Source organism: Balaenoptera borealis (assembly GCF_965194805.1).
Source record: "Balaenoptera borealis genome assembly, chromosome: 19".
NCBI lineage: Eukaryota > Metazoa > Chordata > Mammalia > Artiodactyla > Balaenopteridae > Balaenoptera > Balaenoptera borealis.
The window spans coordinates 13,450,672-13,468,789 of record NC_138878.1 but is presented as its reverse complement, the minus strand read 5'-3'; the positions used below and the strand labels follow the sequence as shown (position 1 = coordinate 13,468,789).

General features: G+C 43.3%; 1 protein-coding gene across 5 annotated transcripts in view; it reads left to right on the top strand.

The window, feature by feature from the left end:
* The first annotated feature begins 3,918 nt into the window (after window positions 1-3,918).
* Window positions 3,919-18,118, top strand: part of ZNF19 (zinc finger protein 19) — a 29,304-nt gene continuing 15,104 nt past the window's right edge. Inside the window, exons 1-5 of one of the 5 annotated variants that reach the window (XM_082369916.1) lie at window positions 3,919-3,973; window positions 6,166-6,230; window positions 8,989-9,115; window positions 9,687-9,800; window positions 12,623-15,018. In XM_082369916.1, the coding sequence (XP_082226042.1) occupies window positions 6,198-6,230; window positions 8,989-9,115; window positions 9,687-9,800; window positions 12,623-13,716 (1,368 nt within the window). In that variant the 5' untranslated portion in view covers window positions 3,919-3,973; window positions 6,166-6,197 and the 3' untranslated portion in view covers window positions 13,717-15,018. The other 4 variants (XM_082369917.1, XM_082369918.1, XM_082369919.1 and 1 more) reach the window with 4 other exon arrangements.

The following is an 18,118-nucleotide window of genomic DNA, read 5'->3' as shown; positions in this document are numbered from 1 at the left end:
CAGTAACATTTTGTGGCACTTATCTCTGCTAGGTGCTCCACAATGCGGTAACTTACTAACTCCCAACAGCCTTTGAAGTACTGTTATCTTGTTTCAATTAGGAAAGTGAGGAACAGAGAGGTTAAGTAGGTTGCCCAAAGATACAGCTAGTAAATGGAAGAGCAGAGATTCAAACCCAGGCAGTCTGGCTTCAGAGCCCATGCTCTAACTGTCACAGAGTGATGCCCTAAAGGCTGGATGCAAGATCTGTAACAAATGTAATTCAGTGACAGAAAAGACACATTTGAGGTGACTTTGGTATGCTCTTTGTGAATGGAAGACACTGGGGATCAGGTCAAGGCAAAGGGAGGCTGTATATTGGCTTTGGAGAAAAGGGGGCGGTGAATGGGTTGAGATAAAACAGTGAGGCATATCTAGTACAGAGTGGCTCATTGTGTGTTTGACAGTCTCAAAACTGCTGTTGTCAGGGAGGTAGCATGTGCAGAAGTTGAAAATACAGCTCTAGGAGGCAGAGGACCTGGTTCCTAGATTCCCCAGTAAGGCTTAGTGGCTGCGTGGCACTGGCATTTTTGTTGCTACAACTATTTGAAAGTAGTACCTTCATAGTAGGTGCCTGAGCTGGACCCCCAATGTGTCTTTTATCTCTAACGTACCGGAGTAGCTCCATCTTCCTGAACTTGAGTATCTAGCAGATTATCCATGATATGTGACCTAGGTACCACTGCTGGAGTCCCCCTCTAACTGACTTACTGTCTTTGGATCAGGCTTGGTTAGGTTCAAGCGCACATAATTGAAAATCCAAAATAATAGAGCTTAAAATAAGACTGGAGTTGATTTTTCCTTTTTTTAAAAGAGATCTGGGGACTTCCCTGGTGGCGCAGTGGTTGGAAATCTGCCTGCCAATGCAGGGGACACGGATTCGAGCCCTGCTCTGGGAAGATCCCACACGCCGCGGCAACTAAGCCCATGCACCACACCTACTGAGCCCACGTGCCACAACTACTGAAGCCCACGCGCCTAGAGCCTGTGCTCTGCAACAAGAGAAGCCCACGCGCCTAGAGCCTGTGCTCTGCAACAAGAGAAGCCACCGCAATAAGAAGCCCGGGCACCGCAATGAAGAGTAGCCCCCCTCGCCTCAACTAGAGAAAGCCGGCGCGCAGCAATGAAGACCCAAGGCAGCCAAAAAATTAATTAATTAATTAATTAATTAATTAATTAAAAAATATATGTAAAAAAATAAAAGAGATCTGGAGATAGGCAGCTGCACACTGGCAGCGGGAATCCTGCCTCCTTCCAGTTCACCGCACTGCCATCCATCAGATGGGGCAATATCCTCATAGTCTAAAGCAACAGCTAGAGCTCCAGCCATTCCAGGATGCAGGATGGAGGAAAAGAAGAAGAGCATGTCAACTTCCTTTCAAGGAAATATCCTGTAAGTACTGAGAACACTTCCACTTCACTGTGCAGAACTTAGTCCTGGGAGACCCACAGACTTACAAGGATGGCAAGAAATGTCCTTGGGTGAGAGACAAGGTGCCAACCCCTGATGCATTTTTCTGTTACTAAATAAGAGGGACAAATAGATGTTTGTACAGGCAACTAGCAGCCTCTGACACTGCCAACATGTCTTAACTTTATATGTCTAAAGTAGTTTGCATGTACTGCCATAACAAATACCACAGACTGTGAGGCTTAAACAACGGAAATTTATTTTCTCACAATTCTGGGGGCTGGAAGTTCAAAATCAAGGTGTTAGCAGGTTTGATTTCTCCTGAGGCCTTTTTCCTTGGCTTGCAGAAGGGCAGGAGGGGCAGTCATAGGAGACAACACAGGACATGAAGAGGTAATCAGTGCCACTGGGCATTATGGCAAGGTTGGTGGCAAGTGGGTACAAACATGTACAGGGAGGCCATGCGAGATGCCTCTGAAGGCACCACGTCCATCTGCCGGGGATGCTGGACTGTAGCTTGAGCAGCCCCATGTTGAGGTATCCATTACAGGGTTCAGGCATCAGATGTGTGGGCAGACAGGATTAACACATCTGTAGAAATCATACTGCCCATACTTTCTCATCAAAGATGTAGATTTGTTGCAATTAGATTTTTTGTCCACCTGGAATTTATTTTAGTGATGGTGTGAAGTAAGAATTTTATTTTTCTATTGGGATATCCAAATGTTCCAGCATAATTTATTGAAAAATCCCTCCTTTCTCCACTGCTTTTTTTCAGCTCTGTTAAATGATTGACATGCAATTGAATCAGCTTATTGATTTCTACAAAGGTCTTGCTGGGATTTTGATTGGCTTGCTTTGAATATATAGAGCAATTTGGGGGATAACTGACATCTTAATAATATTGAGTTTTTCAATCAATGAACACAGTATCTCAATTTATTAGGTATACATTCATCTCTTTTGTCATTATTTTATAGTTTCAGCATGCATATCTTGTACATATTTTGTTAAGCATTAAGTATTTCATGTTTTTTATGCTGTTATAAATGGTACTGTTTTTAAAAATTTATTAAGGTTGCTGGAAATTTTGGTTTCCAACAATTGATCTTTTTTGCACCTTTAACTCTGTGACCTTGAAGCCACACAACTGAGTTTGGGACTTGACCCACTGTCTTTTAATAAAAATCACACACCTTGTCTCAGGACCTACTGAAGTTTAGGTGCTTTATGTCTCTGCGCGGAAGGAATTCAGCGAGAGGCGAAGTAGATTTATTGAGAGAAATACACACTCCACAGAGAGAGTATGGGCCATCTCAGCAGGCGAGACGCCCTGAAATATGGGGTGGTTAGTTTTTATGGGCTGGGTAATTTCATAGGCTAATGACTGGGAGTATTATTTCAACTATCTTGGAGAAGGGGGTGGGGATTTCCAGGAGTTGGGCCACCGCCCACTTTTTGGCCTTTTAGGGTTAGCCTTGGAACTGTCATGGCACCTGCGGGTGTGTCATTAGCATATGCCAGTGTGTTACAATGAGCGTATAATGAGACGCAAGGTTTACTGGAAGTTGAATCTTCTGCTATCTTGGACCTAGTTGGTTTTTTTTTTTTTTTTCCTTCCCACTCTTTGAGGCATGCGGAATCTTAGCTCCCCCACCAGGGGTCGAACCCATGCCCCCTGCAATGGGGGCATAGAGTCTCAACCACTGGCCGGTCAGGTAAGTCCGGACCTAGTTGGTTCTAACCAGTTTATGTCGGATCCTCAACGGCTGTCATTCCTTTAAAGGTTGTGCCCTGCCCCCTTCCCTCCTGTTTCAACCTTGCTAAACTCACTGTTAGTTCTAGAAGTTCTGTAGATTCTTTGGGATTTTTTGTGTGTAGACAATCATGTCCTCTGCAAATAGTAACAGTTTTATTTCTTTATTTCCAATCTCTATGCCTTTTATTTCTTTTTCTGGCCTTCTTGCACTTGCTAGGACTCCCAGGAGGATGTTGAATAGTAGTGGGAAGAGATGACATACCTGCCTTGTTGCCAACCTTACAGGGAAGGCGTTCTCTCACCATTAAGTATGTTTTCAGCAGCAAGGAGATAATCACATCAAATGTAGTCAGTATAGGTACTGCAACAAAACATTACGTTAACTTTACTTTTTTTGTCAGCCAAGGCAAAAGTGACCATGCATGATACTTAAGTTCCACTATAACTTCATCAATTGCAATGTGATATAAAAACATCTATGATTTCTATTGCTGACAAAGTCGCAAGGCACTGCTGATACTACTGTGGTTTTTGCCAACATATAATTGAAGGAAATGCTAAGTTTCAGCTAGAGGTTAGCTTAAACAAGGATAAGCTTTTTCTATTCTAGGTCCGCGGTTAAAAACGTACGCCAGGGGGAGCAAAGCCAGAGTCCACAGAGAGGTGCGTTCTGGCTTCCTAGAGAGGAAGCTCGTGAAGCTTGGGCGCCGCAGCCGACGTAGTGACGCACTTCCGGTCACGCCGTACATTGCGCCTTTCTCGAGGTGAGTGTTGTGGGTTTGCGGCCGCAGCAAAGGTGTTGGGGTCTCGTTCTTCACTCCCCTGGAGGAGGGTGTCGCCTTAGTCCCTGATGCCGAGGTGGAGGGAGTCGGGCGGCGCCACCGGATCCGGGGAGCGAGGGCGCCGGCCGGGCAGTCCAGCCCGCCCTGGCGCCTTTTCCCCAGCCCGCTGCGGCCGCCTTAGGAAATGGAGGCTGGGTATGGAAAGGAGGCGCCCTTTGACCCAACACAGCCGCAGCCTCCCCTGTTCCCTGGGCCAACAGCTACTTACTGAGCAGCGAAATGCCAGTTGCTCTTGTAGGTTCCCAGGATGTAGCTGCGAATGAGACGGCCGTGGGCCCCTCCCCCAGGGAGCTTTCGGTTTAATGGAAAGCCCCCCATTAATCCAGTGCGATCGTTTCACTCCACCTGCTCCGAACCCTGTAGTTGCGGTCTTTTGCTTTTAGGTTGAAGATGAAGTCCTTGACGTGCAGAGGCCATGCGGGACTTGGCCTCTTGCAACTTCTTCACCCTCGTGTTCAGCACACTTCCCTTGGCTATGCTACAGTCTTCTTGGACTTTCATTTCGAGAACCTGTCTTTGCACATGCTGTTACTTTCGGAAAGATTTTTCTTTCAGCCTAGTTAATTCCTATTCTTAAGCCTCCCCATCTAGGATAAATTCTCCCTGGCACTAATCACGATTGTGGTCTTAAAGCTAACTGAGAATCTTTGATTTCTTTAGTCTAAGCACCATGATGGAACAGATCAAACCTTTCTCTCTCCACTGTTATCTCCTGTGTCTCACGCTTGGCCTGGAATGAAATAAATATGTGATAAATGTTTGTGGGATGAAGAAAACATACATCAGTGTATTATCTCAAACTGGGAGAGGTGGTATACAAGAAAGGGAATACAGTGCTAGTGGAGTGTGTAACCCAGGGCCCCCGACCTGATCTGTGGAGACAGGCGGTGATCTGAAGGGTGAGCAGGCAGTTACCTAGATGAAGAGAGGTCAGGCTGCTGGAGAGTATTGCACACAGAGACTGTCAGTTCCAAAGGTTCTAAGGTTGGAGAAGAGTGGTTCATGCAGAGGAACAGTAGGTACAAAGATCCTGAATTAGCACAGTAGAAAAACTGAAAGACCAGTGTGGCTAAACTAATAGAAAGCAGGAGGGTGGCACAAGATGAGGCTAGCAGGAAATTGCAGCATGCAATGAGTTTCGGAAGATGCTGGCTTTTTGGTAGAATATGACTGATTAACAAGAATGCAAAGTGTCTGTAGGGGATGATATAATTAAAGTAATAACCCAGACCTTTTGGCATGTTGTGTGGCCTCTTCAGGGTCCTTTGCTAATTTGTTTCTGGTTATCACTGGGTGTAGAGTGGGGTGATGATCAAAAAGGATGCCTGCCCCAAGATCCAAGAAAAGGAAACCCTACTCTAAGATTCTTTTTCTGATTTTTTGGGGGCTACTTTTACCTATTTTTCCATATTAATCTTAGAATCACTTTATCAAGTTCTAAAAAAAAAAAAATCCTGTTGGGATTACTATTGGAAGCACTTTGATGTAGTTATTAAAAGCTTGGCCTCTAGAATCTGGCTTACCTGGTTTGGGATCCAAGTTCATCCATCCACTAGGTGGATAGAGCTTGGTTTCCACTGGGTGACTGACCTTGGTAGAGAAAATTATTGTCTTAGACTTGTTTTCTTATTTGGAAAAAAGAAAAGGTTCAAAGGATTATTGTGGAGATTGAGAGAATATGTATTTTTCCTCCAAAAACATATTTCTATTTTTTTTTACCTTTTATGTGTCTCAGTAAAATTTTATTTTTAAAAATGAAGGTCTGGATTTCCTCTTGTTAGGGTTTGCTTTGAGTTTTCTGGTGTCTTTTGCTTGTTTTGCTCTTTGTGTATTCATGTTCCCCTGTACTCATGTCTTAGAACAGGCAGCATTGCATGATGTTGGTGAGTACAGCCTATGGTGCTGAGGGCAAGTTACTTACTTTTCAAATTCTCAGTTTCTTCAGAATTCAAACTTCATGGCATAGTGTGGATTAAAAGAGGAAATATTCATACACCAGTTACCCAGTGGCATTTAGTAAATGATTGCTACTGTTACTGGCAAGTTTGTTGTTTTAAAGGAGAGCCTTTGTCTGGGTCGGGCTCACTCGTGTTTCTCTTTGCTTCTTCCCTCAGCTCCTGCCCTTCATTGAGAGGAAGCCCAGGTGATGGCTGTCATGCCCCTGAGAGCCTGGCACCAGGTGAGCTGTGATTCCCTCACGTCAGCCTTGGAGAGATCTGATTTGAAGGAAATGGGGGATGAGAGAGATGATTCTGGCAAAAGTCTTAGAACCAAAGCAGTAGGAAAACCCTTGTTGATTCTCTTCAGTAGGACTGGGTGCCAGGGAAAGCTGATGATGAGGGATTGAACAGCCAGAAGCCCAGCAAGTGATGGCTGGAGAGAGTGTCCTGGGCAGCAGAAGCCTAGGCTCCTGCACTCTGAGGATCTCTGTTGAGCTAGATGGTTCCCAGGTTCACTGGTTCCTCCTACAGAGGGACCTGTGAGAATGAAGGACTCAGGCTGGTGCTGTAGGTATTGATTACACAGTGAGAGTAATCGAGATTAGCGAGGTCACAAGGTTCTTGGGAAGTAGGGGCAGAGCAATGGCAGGAAGAAGACAAGAAAAGGTGGGCTTGTCCCATTTATTAAAGAAGTTGGCTTCAGAATCAGGGAAAATATATTTTCCTTGAGGTCAGTGCTGTTGGCTAATCAAGGCAGGGGGCTATAATAGGAAAAATCTGCACTAGGACAGAACACCTGAAGTGAGGGATCACATAAAGCCTCAGTGGCTTTGTGGCCTTGAGCCAGTCACTTAACCTCTTTGCACCTTAACTTCATCTGTGAGGTGAACATTAAGTACCTTACATTTGTGGGACAGGGAAATTGATTTCTTGAGTTGATTTCACTTTTTGAGACTGATGAGTTGCTGGGTGTTCCTTAACCATTTCCTTCTTCCTGGGACTTATTTATCCAGTAACTTAGCATCTATGAACTATATCCTAAGTCCCAATCCTGGATTTCTGGTGTCTGGCAGGTCCTTCTGCCTACTATCTCACAAAGACATTGTCTTTCTTGTTGCTCCCGTCCTCTTCTGATCTTCTGTAAGTTGTTAGTGAGTTATTGGTATCACCGTGTCGCAATCCTGACCACTCAGTTTTTAGGTTGCTGAGTAATTGTTGACTCTCTTCCCCCTTGATACCACTTTCAGAGAGTTACCAAGTCTCATTGCTTCTGCCTACTATCTCTCCCACTTGTCCCATCTTTTATATTGCCCTCATTCAGGGTTTGTCATTCCTTTTCTGGGATTTTGTTTGCAGAGTTTCCCAGCTAGTTTCTCTGTCTACAGTCTTGTGCTTTCCCATCACCAACTGTTACCTGATAGAGCTTGGTTTCCTGAGCTCGGATTTTATCCTGTAGTCCAGGGTTCTCAGACTTCAGTGTGCGTCAGAATCACCTGGAGGACTTATGGAAGCACAAATTGCTTTCGGATGGGGCCTGTGAATTTGCCTTTGCAACAAGTTCCTAGGTGATCCTGCTGCTGCTCTGGGGAACCACACTTGGAGAACCACTGTTGTAGTTAGTGGTGACTCATTCAAGGAAGTCATTCAGTTGACTGAGTCAGTTTGTCATTTTAAGTTGTTGATTGTATGGCTGGCTGAGGATGGATTCAGAACAGGACAGGCCTGGAATTGGAGTTAAGTATCCCCAGCCCGTACTACTGTACTGATTGTACCATAGTGAAGAGGAGTCAGATTCCAGAAACATTTAGACAATAAAATTGGCAGGATTTGATTACTGACTATTTATCGGAAATGAGTAAAGACTAGGGCAAGTTAGTCTAGTATGAATTTCAATTTTCTAACTTAGGAGACTGGGATGAAATTCGCAGTTAACTGAGAAACAACACTGTCACTCACTGTGTCAGTTAGTTATGTGAATTGAAAATAAAGTCAGTTTGGCAGGGGGCAGGAAGGGGGGATGCGTTTGGTGTTAGATGGGTCAGATGTGTTAGGTCCCCCAGGGAGTCTGAGGCAGTGCTGGGGAGATCTGCAGAATCAGTTGAGGTGTTGGAAGGTGGCAGGATATTCACTGCACATTCAGGTAACCAGGTTTGATACCAAAGTCTGGGGAATGAATAAGAGTTTTATAAACCAGATCCTGAGCTCTCTGGGAAGGTAGAGTTGGGACCATCAGGGAAGGGAAAGGGTGACTATTAAAAAAGCATGAGCCTTAGTTGGCAGAAACAATTACAGATTGTCTTGGAGGTATAAAGAAAAGCAGCTAAAAGAACTACCCAGCAGCAATTTGATTCCAGAAGCATCTTCTCCCAGGAAAACGCATCAGGAAGCAGAATAGACTGCCCCCGGCAGCACTGAGCTCTCTCTACTGGACATTCTTGAGCACAAGCTGTACAACCCCTTCTTCAAGCAACAGAAGAGGGTTGGATGAGACCAGTCATCAGGGCAAAATGTGACTCTGTTCCTGTCATGTGGACTTGAGGTTTAGGGTAGAATGAGCACGTGTGGGGAAAAGATGGATTGACTGGGCACTTGGGACAGTGAAGGGGGAACAGGTCAGTCCTGAGATGCCACCTCTGAGTGGTGTCTGGAGAGACTGAAACTAATTGTTTCCTTGTAGGTGCAACAATAAAAGACAAAGTTTTATAAAATCAAAGAGATTTTGCTCTAGGAATATTAATTAATGGGAGACTTTCCAGGGTTTTCAAAATGTGTTGTGTTTTATGACACTTAAATTTTGTGTCCAAATGGAAACTCTTCTGGTAGTGAGAGAAGTTCCAGATTTTTGGTTGTAGCAATAGTCATTTAACACTCAGTTCTTTCATGTTTTCTCATTACTCATCCTTAATAAGACCCCTCCCTCATACTGTCCCCTGTACCCCACACTCTGGCCCTGAGCCAGAGAATTGGCTCTGGGGCAGCAGGAACCTCTTGTTTTAGGAGGTGGTGACCTTTGAGGACGTGGCTGTATACTTCACCCAGACAGAATGGGCTGGCCTTTCTCCTGCACAGAGGGCCCTGTACAGAAGTGTGATGCTGGAGATTTATGGGAACTTGACGTCTCTGGGTAAGGCCACTTTTCTCCTGGGACTCAGATCTATGCTTTCCCATTTCCTTCCTTTTTTCCTCCTTATCAGCCGGAGGTGTGGTGTGGAAAGGGAGGAGTCATCTCTTGTATCCTTCACTGATGGTTCTGGGACTGAGACCAAATGACCCACTTGAGAGCTTGCTGGGTAGGGACAAGTCTCGGGTCAGTTTGGTCTCAATATAGGGAATTGCTGTCGCCTGGTAAGAGTATGGTCTGTCCTCTCAGGGGCTCTGCACAGTAAGGAATAAGTAGCATCCGTTGCCAGATAAGTTCTCAGCTTGTTGCTGTCTCCCCATAGTCTAGGGAAGGGTATGACCCCTTCCCTGTGTTTGCATATGTCCTGCAGGATCACTAACTTACGTACTCTTACGTGTTGTTTTAGGAAGAGGTCACAAATGCTCAGTTTCCACTTGAGCAAAAGCCTTGGCTTTCCCCAGTCCTGAGCCCTATCCTGTGGATCTGTTTTATTCTCACTGAGACTCCTGAGCTTTTCCTTCTTTCGACACAGCAGAAACACGACTGAAAGGTGCCATTTTCTACCCCTTTTCAGGATACCCAGTTCCCAAACCTGCGTTGGTCTCACTTCTGGAGAGAGGGGATTTGCCTTGGGGCCTGGAGACACGGGATGATCGCCCTGCACAGGGGACCAAAGACATCTGTAAAAGTAAGTGAGGCAGGTTTAGGAACAGCAGCTACAGAGCTTTACAGAGCAGTATATTTTAAAATGGACCATGCTGGGAAGGATTTAAATAAAACAGATGATTTCTCAAAATAGGTAAAATATGAAACCATTTCCACCAATCTTAATTCTTTCTAACATATTTCCAATTAACACATCTCATAATTCTCGAATCTATTGCTCCTTTCTTCTTTTTTAATTAAAAAAATGTTTTTTATTGAAGTATAATTGACATATAACAAATTAGTTTCAGGTATACAAATAATGATTTGATATTTGCATACATTGCATTAATGATCACCACAAGAAGTCTAGTTAACAACCGTTCCCTTTCATAATTACAAAATTTTTTTTTCTTCCAATGAGAACTTTTGATTTACTCTCAGTCAAATATGCAGTACAGTATTGTTAACTCTAGTCACCATGCTGTACATTACATTCCCATGACTTATTTTATAACTGGAAGTTTGTACCTTCACCTATTTCTCTCACTCCCTACCCCTGCCTCTAGCAACCACCAACCTGTTCTCAACTGGGAGCTTGGTTTATTTGTTTTTGTGTGTGTGGTTTCTTTTTTTTAGATTTTAGATATAAGTGAGATTATACTGTATTTGTGTTTATTTGTCTGACTTATTTCACTTAGCATAATGCTCTCGAGGTCCATCAATGTTGTCACAAATCGCAAGATTTCCTTCTTTTTTTATGGCTGAATTAACATTCTTCTGTGTGTGTGTGTGTGTATGTATCAATCACATTTTCTTTATCCATTCAGCCATCAGTGGACACTTAAGCTTTCTTCAGTATCTTGGCTATTATAAATAATGCTGCAATGCACATAGGGGTGCATATATCTTTTCTAGTTAGTGTTTTCATATTCTTTGGTTAAATACCAAGTGTTTTCATTTTCTTTGGAATTCCTGGATCACATGGTAGTTCTCTTTTTAATTTTTTGAGGAACCACCATACTGTTTTCCATGGTGGGTGTACCAATTTACATGTCCATCAACATTGCACAAGGGTTCCCTTTTCTCCACATCCTTACCAACACCTTATTTCTTGTCTTTTTGATAATAGCCATTCTAATCAGTGTGAGGTGATATCTCATTGTGGTTTTGATTTGCATTTCCCTATGATTAGTGATGTTGAGCATCTTTTCACGTGCCTGTTGGCCATCTGTCTATGGAAAAATGTCTGTTCAGATCTTCTTATTTTTTAATTGAATTGTTTGGGATTTTTTTGCTATTGAGTTGTATGACTTCTTTATATATTTTGGATATTAACCCCTATCAGATATATGGTTTGCACATATTTTCTCCTGTTCATAGGTTGCCTTTTCATTTTGTTGGTTTCCTTTGCTGTGCAGAAGCTTTTTAGTTAAATGTAGTCCCACTTGTTTATTTTTGCTTTTGTTGCTTTTGCTGTCAGGTTCAAAAAATCATCTCCTAGACCTATGTCAGGAGGTCACTGCCTATGTTTTCTTCTAGGAGTTTTATGGTTTCAGGTCTTACTTATGTTCAAGTCTTTAATCCATTTTGAGTTAATTTTTGTGTCCATTGCTCCTTTCTGAGTTTCATCATTGCCTGTCTCAGAGGCCCTCCTTCCTTGGATGGGATAGATTTATTCAGGAGCAGTTTTTGAGCACTTGCCATGTGCCAAGCTTTGTTTTAGAAGCTCTGGAGGATACAAGTTATGGAGACAGATGTTTAGAGCTGCAAAAAATGTGTCAAGTGCTGTTGTTGATATATAGGCAGTGGGCTGTGAAGCATAGCAGGAGGAGAGGTCAGAGTAATTTCAGTTTAGAAGCTCAGGTGATGCTCCTTCAGTGGCAGGGCCATTTGTTTGAGTTCAACAGATAAGAATGGGTTGCAGATGGGAAAAAAAGGAAGGTAGTCTGACTGGAGGAAGGGAATAGAAGATCCACTGCAATTTCTGGCTTAATATAATATCTGACAGAGACTAGTATCTGAAATATATAAACAACTTTCCATCTCAACTGTTCTCTGCCTTTGAGTATTTGGCACTTTCATTTTATTAGTCTTGTCTCAATAGCAGGCTGATGTTGGGAGTTTTAGTAATCTCTAAAATCTGTATCCAGTAGTCCCCCCTTATCTGTGGGGCATACATTCTAAGACCCCCAGTGGGTGCCTGAAACTGCAGATAATACCGAACCCTATGTAGTTGTCCCTGGGTATCTGTGGGGGAATTGGCTCCAGGACCCCTGTGGATACCAAAATCTGCAGATGCTCAAGTCTCATACATAAAATGGCATAGTACAGTAGGCCTCCTGTAACTGCGGGTTCTTCATTCATGGATACAGAGGACCGACTGTGTATATACCATGTCTTTTTCTATACATACATACCTATGATAAAGTTTAATTTATAAATTAGGCACAGTAAGAGAATATCTAAATTGCCAGTATCACTCCTCTTGCACTTTGGGGCCATTATGAAGTAAAATAAGGGTTATTTGAACACAAGCACTGCAGTACTGCAATGGTCAATCTGATAACTGAATCAGCTACTTAGTAATAGGCAGGTAGCATATACAGAGGGATGATTTACATCTGATCAGAGTGGGATGGCTCTAGTTTTCATCATTCTACTCAGAACAGTGTACAATTTAAAACTTAAGAATTGTTATTTCTGGAACTTTCCATTTAATATTTTCAGACCATGGTTGACAAGGAAACAGAAACTACAGAAAGGGAAACTGCAGATAAGGGGGGATGACAATAACTTTCAATGTTCTTTTGTTTTCTAGTATAATCCTCAGGTGGCATTTTTGTTTTCTATTTGTTATGTCAGATGCCGGGACCAACATTGACAATGAGTTGACACCAACATGGGGAGTTTCTGAAGAAAGAGACATGATGATGTCACATGGGCCACAGAAGAATGTTCTTAAGAGAAACAGCTTCCTAAAATCATGTGAACTGGAGAAGCACCAGGAAATCCCCACAGTGAAAAATATTAGAGGAAAGGGTCCAAGAATCCACTATGATAGGAAGGCCTTCAGATGTGAGGAATGTGGGAAATGCTTCAGCTATTTTTGTTACTATGTTAGACACCAGAGAATCCACACTGGGGAGAAACCCTTTGAGTGTAATGAGTGTGGAAAAGCCTTTAATGGCAATTCTTCATTAATTCGACATCAAAGAATCCACACTGGAGAGAAACCCTATCAGTGTGAAGAGTGTGGGAGAGCCTTTAATGATAACGCAAATCTGATCAGGCATCAGAGAATCCACAGTGGGGACAGACCCTATCTCTGCAAGGAGTGTGGAAATGGTTTCACCAGTAGTTCTGAGTTTGTTATACACCAGAGAATTCACACTGGGGAGAAACCCTATGAGTGTAATGAGTGTGGAAAAGCTTTTGTTGGTAATTCACCACTGCTGCGACATCAGAAAATCCACACTGGAGAGAAACCTTATGAGTGTAATGAGTGTGGCAAAAGCTTCGGACGGCCTTCTTATCTTAGTCAGCATCAGCGTATTCACACAGGGGAAAAGCCTTATTCTTGTAAAATATGTGGGCAAGCCTTCAGTTTTCATACAAAACTAACTCGGCACCAGCGAGTCCACAGTGAGGTGAAACCCTTTGACTGTGTAGATTGTGGAAAGGCCTTTAGTGCTCAGGATCAATTAAAAAGGCATCTAAGAATACATATTCAGAAGACTTCCTATGTGTGTGATGAGTGTGGAATAGTCTTTACTAGCAAAAGAAATCTGCTTCAGCATCGAAGAGTCCATACTAGAGAGAAACCCTGTGAATGTGTCAAGTATGAAAAAACCTTTAGGACTTCTTCCCAGCTAGATCATGTCCACCCTGGAGAGAAGCCAGTGCTGGATGTTGGATGTTTTGGCCTCCCAGAATTTTTTACCCCCTTTTACTGGTAATAGTACACTAAATTTCCTTTTGGATTCCGTCTTCCACGCAGGGGTAGAATTTGTGACACAGGCCCAGCTCAGCTGCAGATTCCTTCCCTCAAGCTACAGCTGTTGGTTCAGATGTCAGTAGATAACCCAAGATAGTCCAGTTAGAATCCCAGACTTGGCAAGAGTTAATAACCTTGTAAATGGTGAGTGTGGCCCTGGCACAACAACCAGACGGCAGACTGTGGCCTGGCAATCCTTTCGCCTTCCAGTTAACAAACTTTTGACATTCCTACTCATTAAGATCTTAATCATTCATACTCGTTAAGCAGCTGGGCCTCCTAATGGGCAGTTTCACAGTGGCTGAATGGTATTGGAGAGCCACATGCACCCATGTGGACTTTGGAAAGCCTGCCAATTATGAATTCCATGGTATTGAATAATCCTCGAACCTACCAGTACTTCACTGAACAAGAATTTTCTATCACCCTTAGCATTTGGTGTCTGCTCTTTGTCATGGAGAGAGGAGACTGGAAAAATGAGCAATGTTTGTTCTTTGGGAGTGGTTGATTAATGTGGCCAGGGGGCAGGCATGAATCCTGGGCTACCACCTCCCAGGAACAAGAGTGAGGTCTGTGTGCCTTCCTAGGGCACATGAGCTATTCTGGGCCAGTCTCTGAGATGCAAGGACCCGATGCCCAAGGCAGGAGCCTTGAGTTTATCATCATCATCAACCTTGCTTTTCAGCAAATGGAAAAACTTCTTGCTGTCGTGAAAGGATAGCAAGAACATTAGATGGGTGGCTGCAGCCCCTGACCCTAAGTGAATCCCTTTCTACCTTGTGCTTCAGATTATGTGCTGTGCAGTGGGTGGTCAGTGATAGGGAATCTGCTGCTTTCACCGAGCCAGCATCTGTCCTCATGTCCAAGTGCAGCACCTCAGCTTTCCTTTGGGAGCTACATCTTACCTGCTTCCAGTCCAAATAGTTTCAGAGGGCTGACCCCACATTCCACCCACCTGGCCGATCCCATTTTCCATCCTCTGATTGCTGTGATCAGTGCAAGGATGAGAATGTTATCCAAGCCAGGCCAAAGGCATTCCAAGCCATGAGTTTTCAAGGAAGCCTACTGAAGGAGAAACCATTCCCAGTATGGACTTTGAGCTTGTGTCATCTTGGAGTTGCTGGATGCAATGAGAGAAACTGTGCCTGTGAATGGGACCACAAGGCACTCAGCAGGCTGATGGTCGGAGAGGGACCAGGTCACACTACAAGCATGTGAACCCTTGAACCTGACACCTCTGAACCCAGTCTTCGACTTGTCTCTTGTAAGGATTAATTTCTATCATTTAAAATATTTATTTTACTTGAGTAAGCGTGTCTAGTCCCTTATAATCAAATAAGTCCTGACACATCAGGATCATTTTTAAAATTTTATTTATTTACTTTTGGCTGCGTTGGGTCTTCATTGTTACACGTGGGCTTTCTTTAGTTGTGGTGAGGGCTAATCTTCGTTGCAGTGCGTGAACTTATTGCAATGGCTTCTCTTGTTGCGGAGCACAGGCTCTAGGCATGCGGGCTTCAGTAGTTGTGGCACTCGGGCTTCAGTAGTTGTGGCTTGCAGGCTCTAGAGCACAGGCTCAGTAGTGGTGGCACATGGGCTTAGTTGCTCCACAGCATGTGGGATCTTCCCGGACCAGGGCTGTAACCCGTGTCTCCTGCACTGGCAGGCAGATTCATAACCACTGCGCCACCAGGGAAGCCCACATCAGGATCATCGTGAGACTCCCTCAGGCATGGTGTCCTCATTGGGCGGGGCATGTCTGGGGAAGATGAAGACACTGGGTGGGGTCAGATTTAAGGGGAGCTGCCAAACAACTCTGTCCCTGTTTTCTCTGTGTCCCAGGAGAGGGAAATCCCAGAACACGGAGAGGAGAACTAGCAGGGAGAAAGGGTCAGAGGATGGTTAATTGGTCTGCTTGTATTTTCCATATTACATGGGGTGTTTTTCACCTGTTGAAATCATCCAGAGCATCTGCCAGAAAATCCTGACAGTCTATATACTTATTGGACTCCTACACTAAAATAATTCATGAAAATCTATCAACTTATTTTACCTCTAACAACTGGCGATTCTTTAAGGACAAATATATTCAGACTTCCAACAGAGTCAGTTGCCTTTATTGCCAGGCAACTTTTATCAACCTCACTGCTTTTTTGTTTTTAAAAGCCCCTCTTTCTCTTCCCCAGAAATTCTTTTGTTAAAGCAGGAAGGTAGCTAGATGTGAGCAGAGAAAGGGGGGCATGGGCCAGATGGCAGGAAACCATGCGTCTTGTAAAAGGCGGGGGTGGGGTGGGATTCTTGGAACCTCCAAACTGGCAGGAAACCATACATTTTGGGATAAGTGTCCTGGAGGCAAAGAAAGGTGGAAAAGGCGGGAATCTGGTGTCCGAATGTAACCTTTTGCTCATTATGCTCTCATTACAATAAAATTAGCCTTGCAGATAAGAAGTACCCATCATGCATAGAAGCCATGACACTTCTGATCAAGTCTAAATAAGGACAAAAATTCCTCCTCCCCCGGGGAAGGTGGCACTGGGGTGAAAATCAGGGAATATGACCCCCAAATCCTCCCTCCCCAATGAATATTAAACCCCATGTAACCGGCTTGCCGAAAAAACTCAGGGCAGCTACTCACCTGAGCCTGCCCGCTCTCCCCAAGAGCGTACTATAGCTGAAATAAATCCTCACTTTACTTTCTTGACTTCCCTGTCTCATCTCTGAATTCTGCTTGGGACGAGGCAAGAACCTTTCACCAGGAACACTTTTAGGGTTACCTGAATCTGTGTCTCCCAAACAGCAATTCTTAAGACCCCAAATAAATTCTTTTCCTGTTTGTTGTCTCCTGCATTATGTTATTTTTTTTTGGTTGACACACTTAGCAATATATATGTAGAGTCATATTTGTCTTTGCTTGGGCTTGTGGTTCGTTTCTTTCTATTGCTAAATTGTATTCCATTGCATATATAGGAGAGGAAAAATTTTTCCTCTACCCTTCTTTGTTCTTGGTTCAGATCCCACCCTGTAATGACCTCATAAAAAGCAACTTCTGATGGGTTTATGTTGTTTCATGTTCGCAGTTTTAAAAAAATCAGCCTAAAATAATTCTGTCAAACAGGCATATTTGGGGGTCCATATGCTCTTACCCTTGATATGTAGGTGCCCCAATAATCTTATGCATTCATCTACAGGAGAACATCCTAATATCTTTAAGCTTTTAGCCATTATGACTAGAACTTGTGTATAATTTTATGGTAGTTTTTGTTTGAACACAGTTTTTCAAAGCAATTGTCTAAATACTAGACGTCTGATTTTTCTATGCTATGCTAAGACTTTTTTAGTTTTGGAAAAAACTGCCAAACTGTCTTCCAGAGTGATTGTACCTGTACTCCACCAGCAGAGAAGGAAAGTTCCTGTTGTTCTTCCCCCAGTTGATATTGTCATTTTTTGGAGTTAGCAGTTCTAATAGGTGTGCAGTGCTAGCTCATTGTTGTTTTAATTTGTATTTCCCTAATGGTATATGATGTTGAGTATATTCTTGTATGCCTCTTTACACTCTGTATATCTTCTTTGGCCAGGAGTCTGTTCCAATCTTTGCCCATTTTTTAAAAAAATTTATTTATTTATTTTTGGCTGTGTTGGGTCTTCGTTTCTGTGCAAGGGCTTTCTCTAGTTGGCGGCAAGCAGGGGCCACCCTTCATCGTGGTGTGCGGGCCTCTCACTATCGCAGCCTCTCTTGTTGTGGAGCACAGGCTTCAGACGCACAGGCTCAGTAGTTGTGGCTCATGGGCCTAGTTGCTCCACAGCGTGTGGGATCTTCCCGGACCAGGGCTCGAACCCGTGTACCCTGCATTGGCAGGCAGATTCTCAACCACTGCGCCACCAGGGAAGCCCCTCTTTGCCCATTTTTAATGAGGTTTTTTGTTCTAGGGTTCTTGGGAAAATTTGATTATAAATCCTTTATTAGCTATGTGCTTGGCAAATATTTTTCTCTCAATTTGTGTTTTTTCTAATTTTATAAAATCTACATTATTAACTTATTTTTGTTGTTGATAGGCTTTTGGTGGTGTGTGTTAAGTCATCTCCACACACAAGGTCATATAGATTTTTTTTCCGTTTTCTTCTAGAATTTTTATAGTTTTGTAATTTAAGTTTGTGGACAGTTTTGGGTGAGTTTGGGTATAAGTTGTAAAGTTTGTGTCTATATTCATTTCATTCCATGTGTTTTCTAATTAATTACTTGGAGGGTAGTGTCCAGTTTTCCCAATACCATTTTTTCAGGGGACTGTCCTTTCCCTGTTGTATGTTCTTGCCCCTATTGTCATGAATTAACTAACCACACGCATGTGGGTTTATTGCTGGGCTCT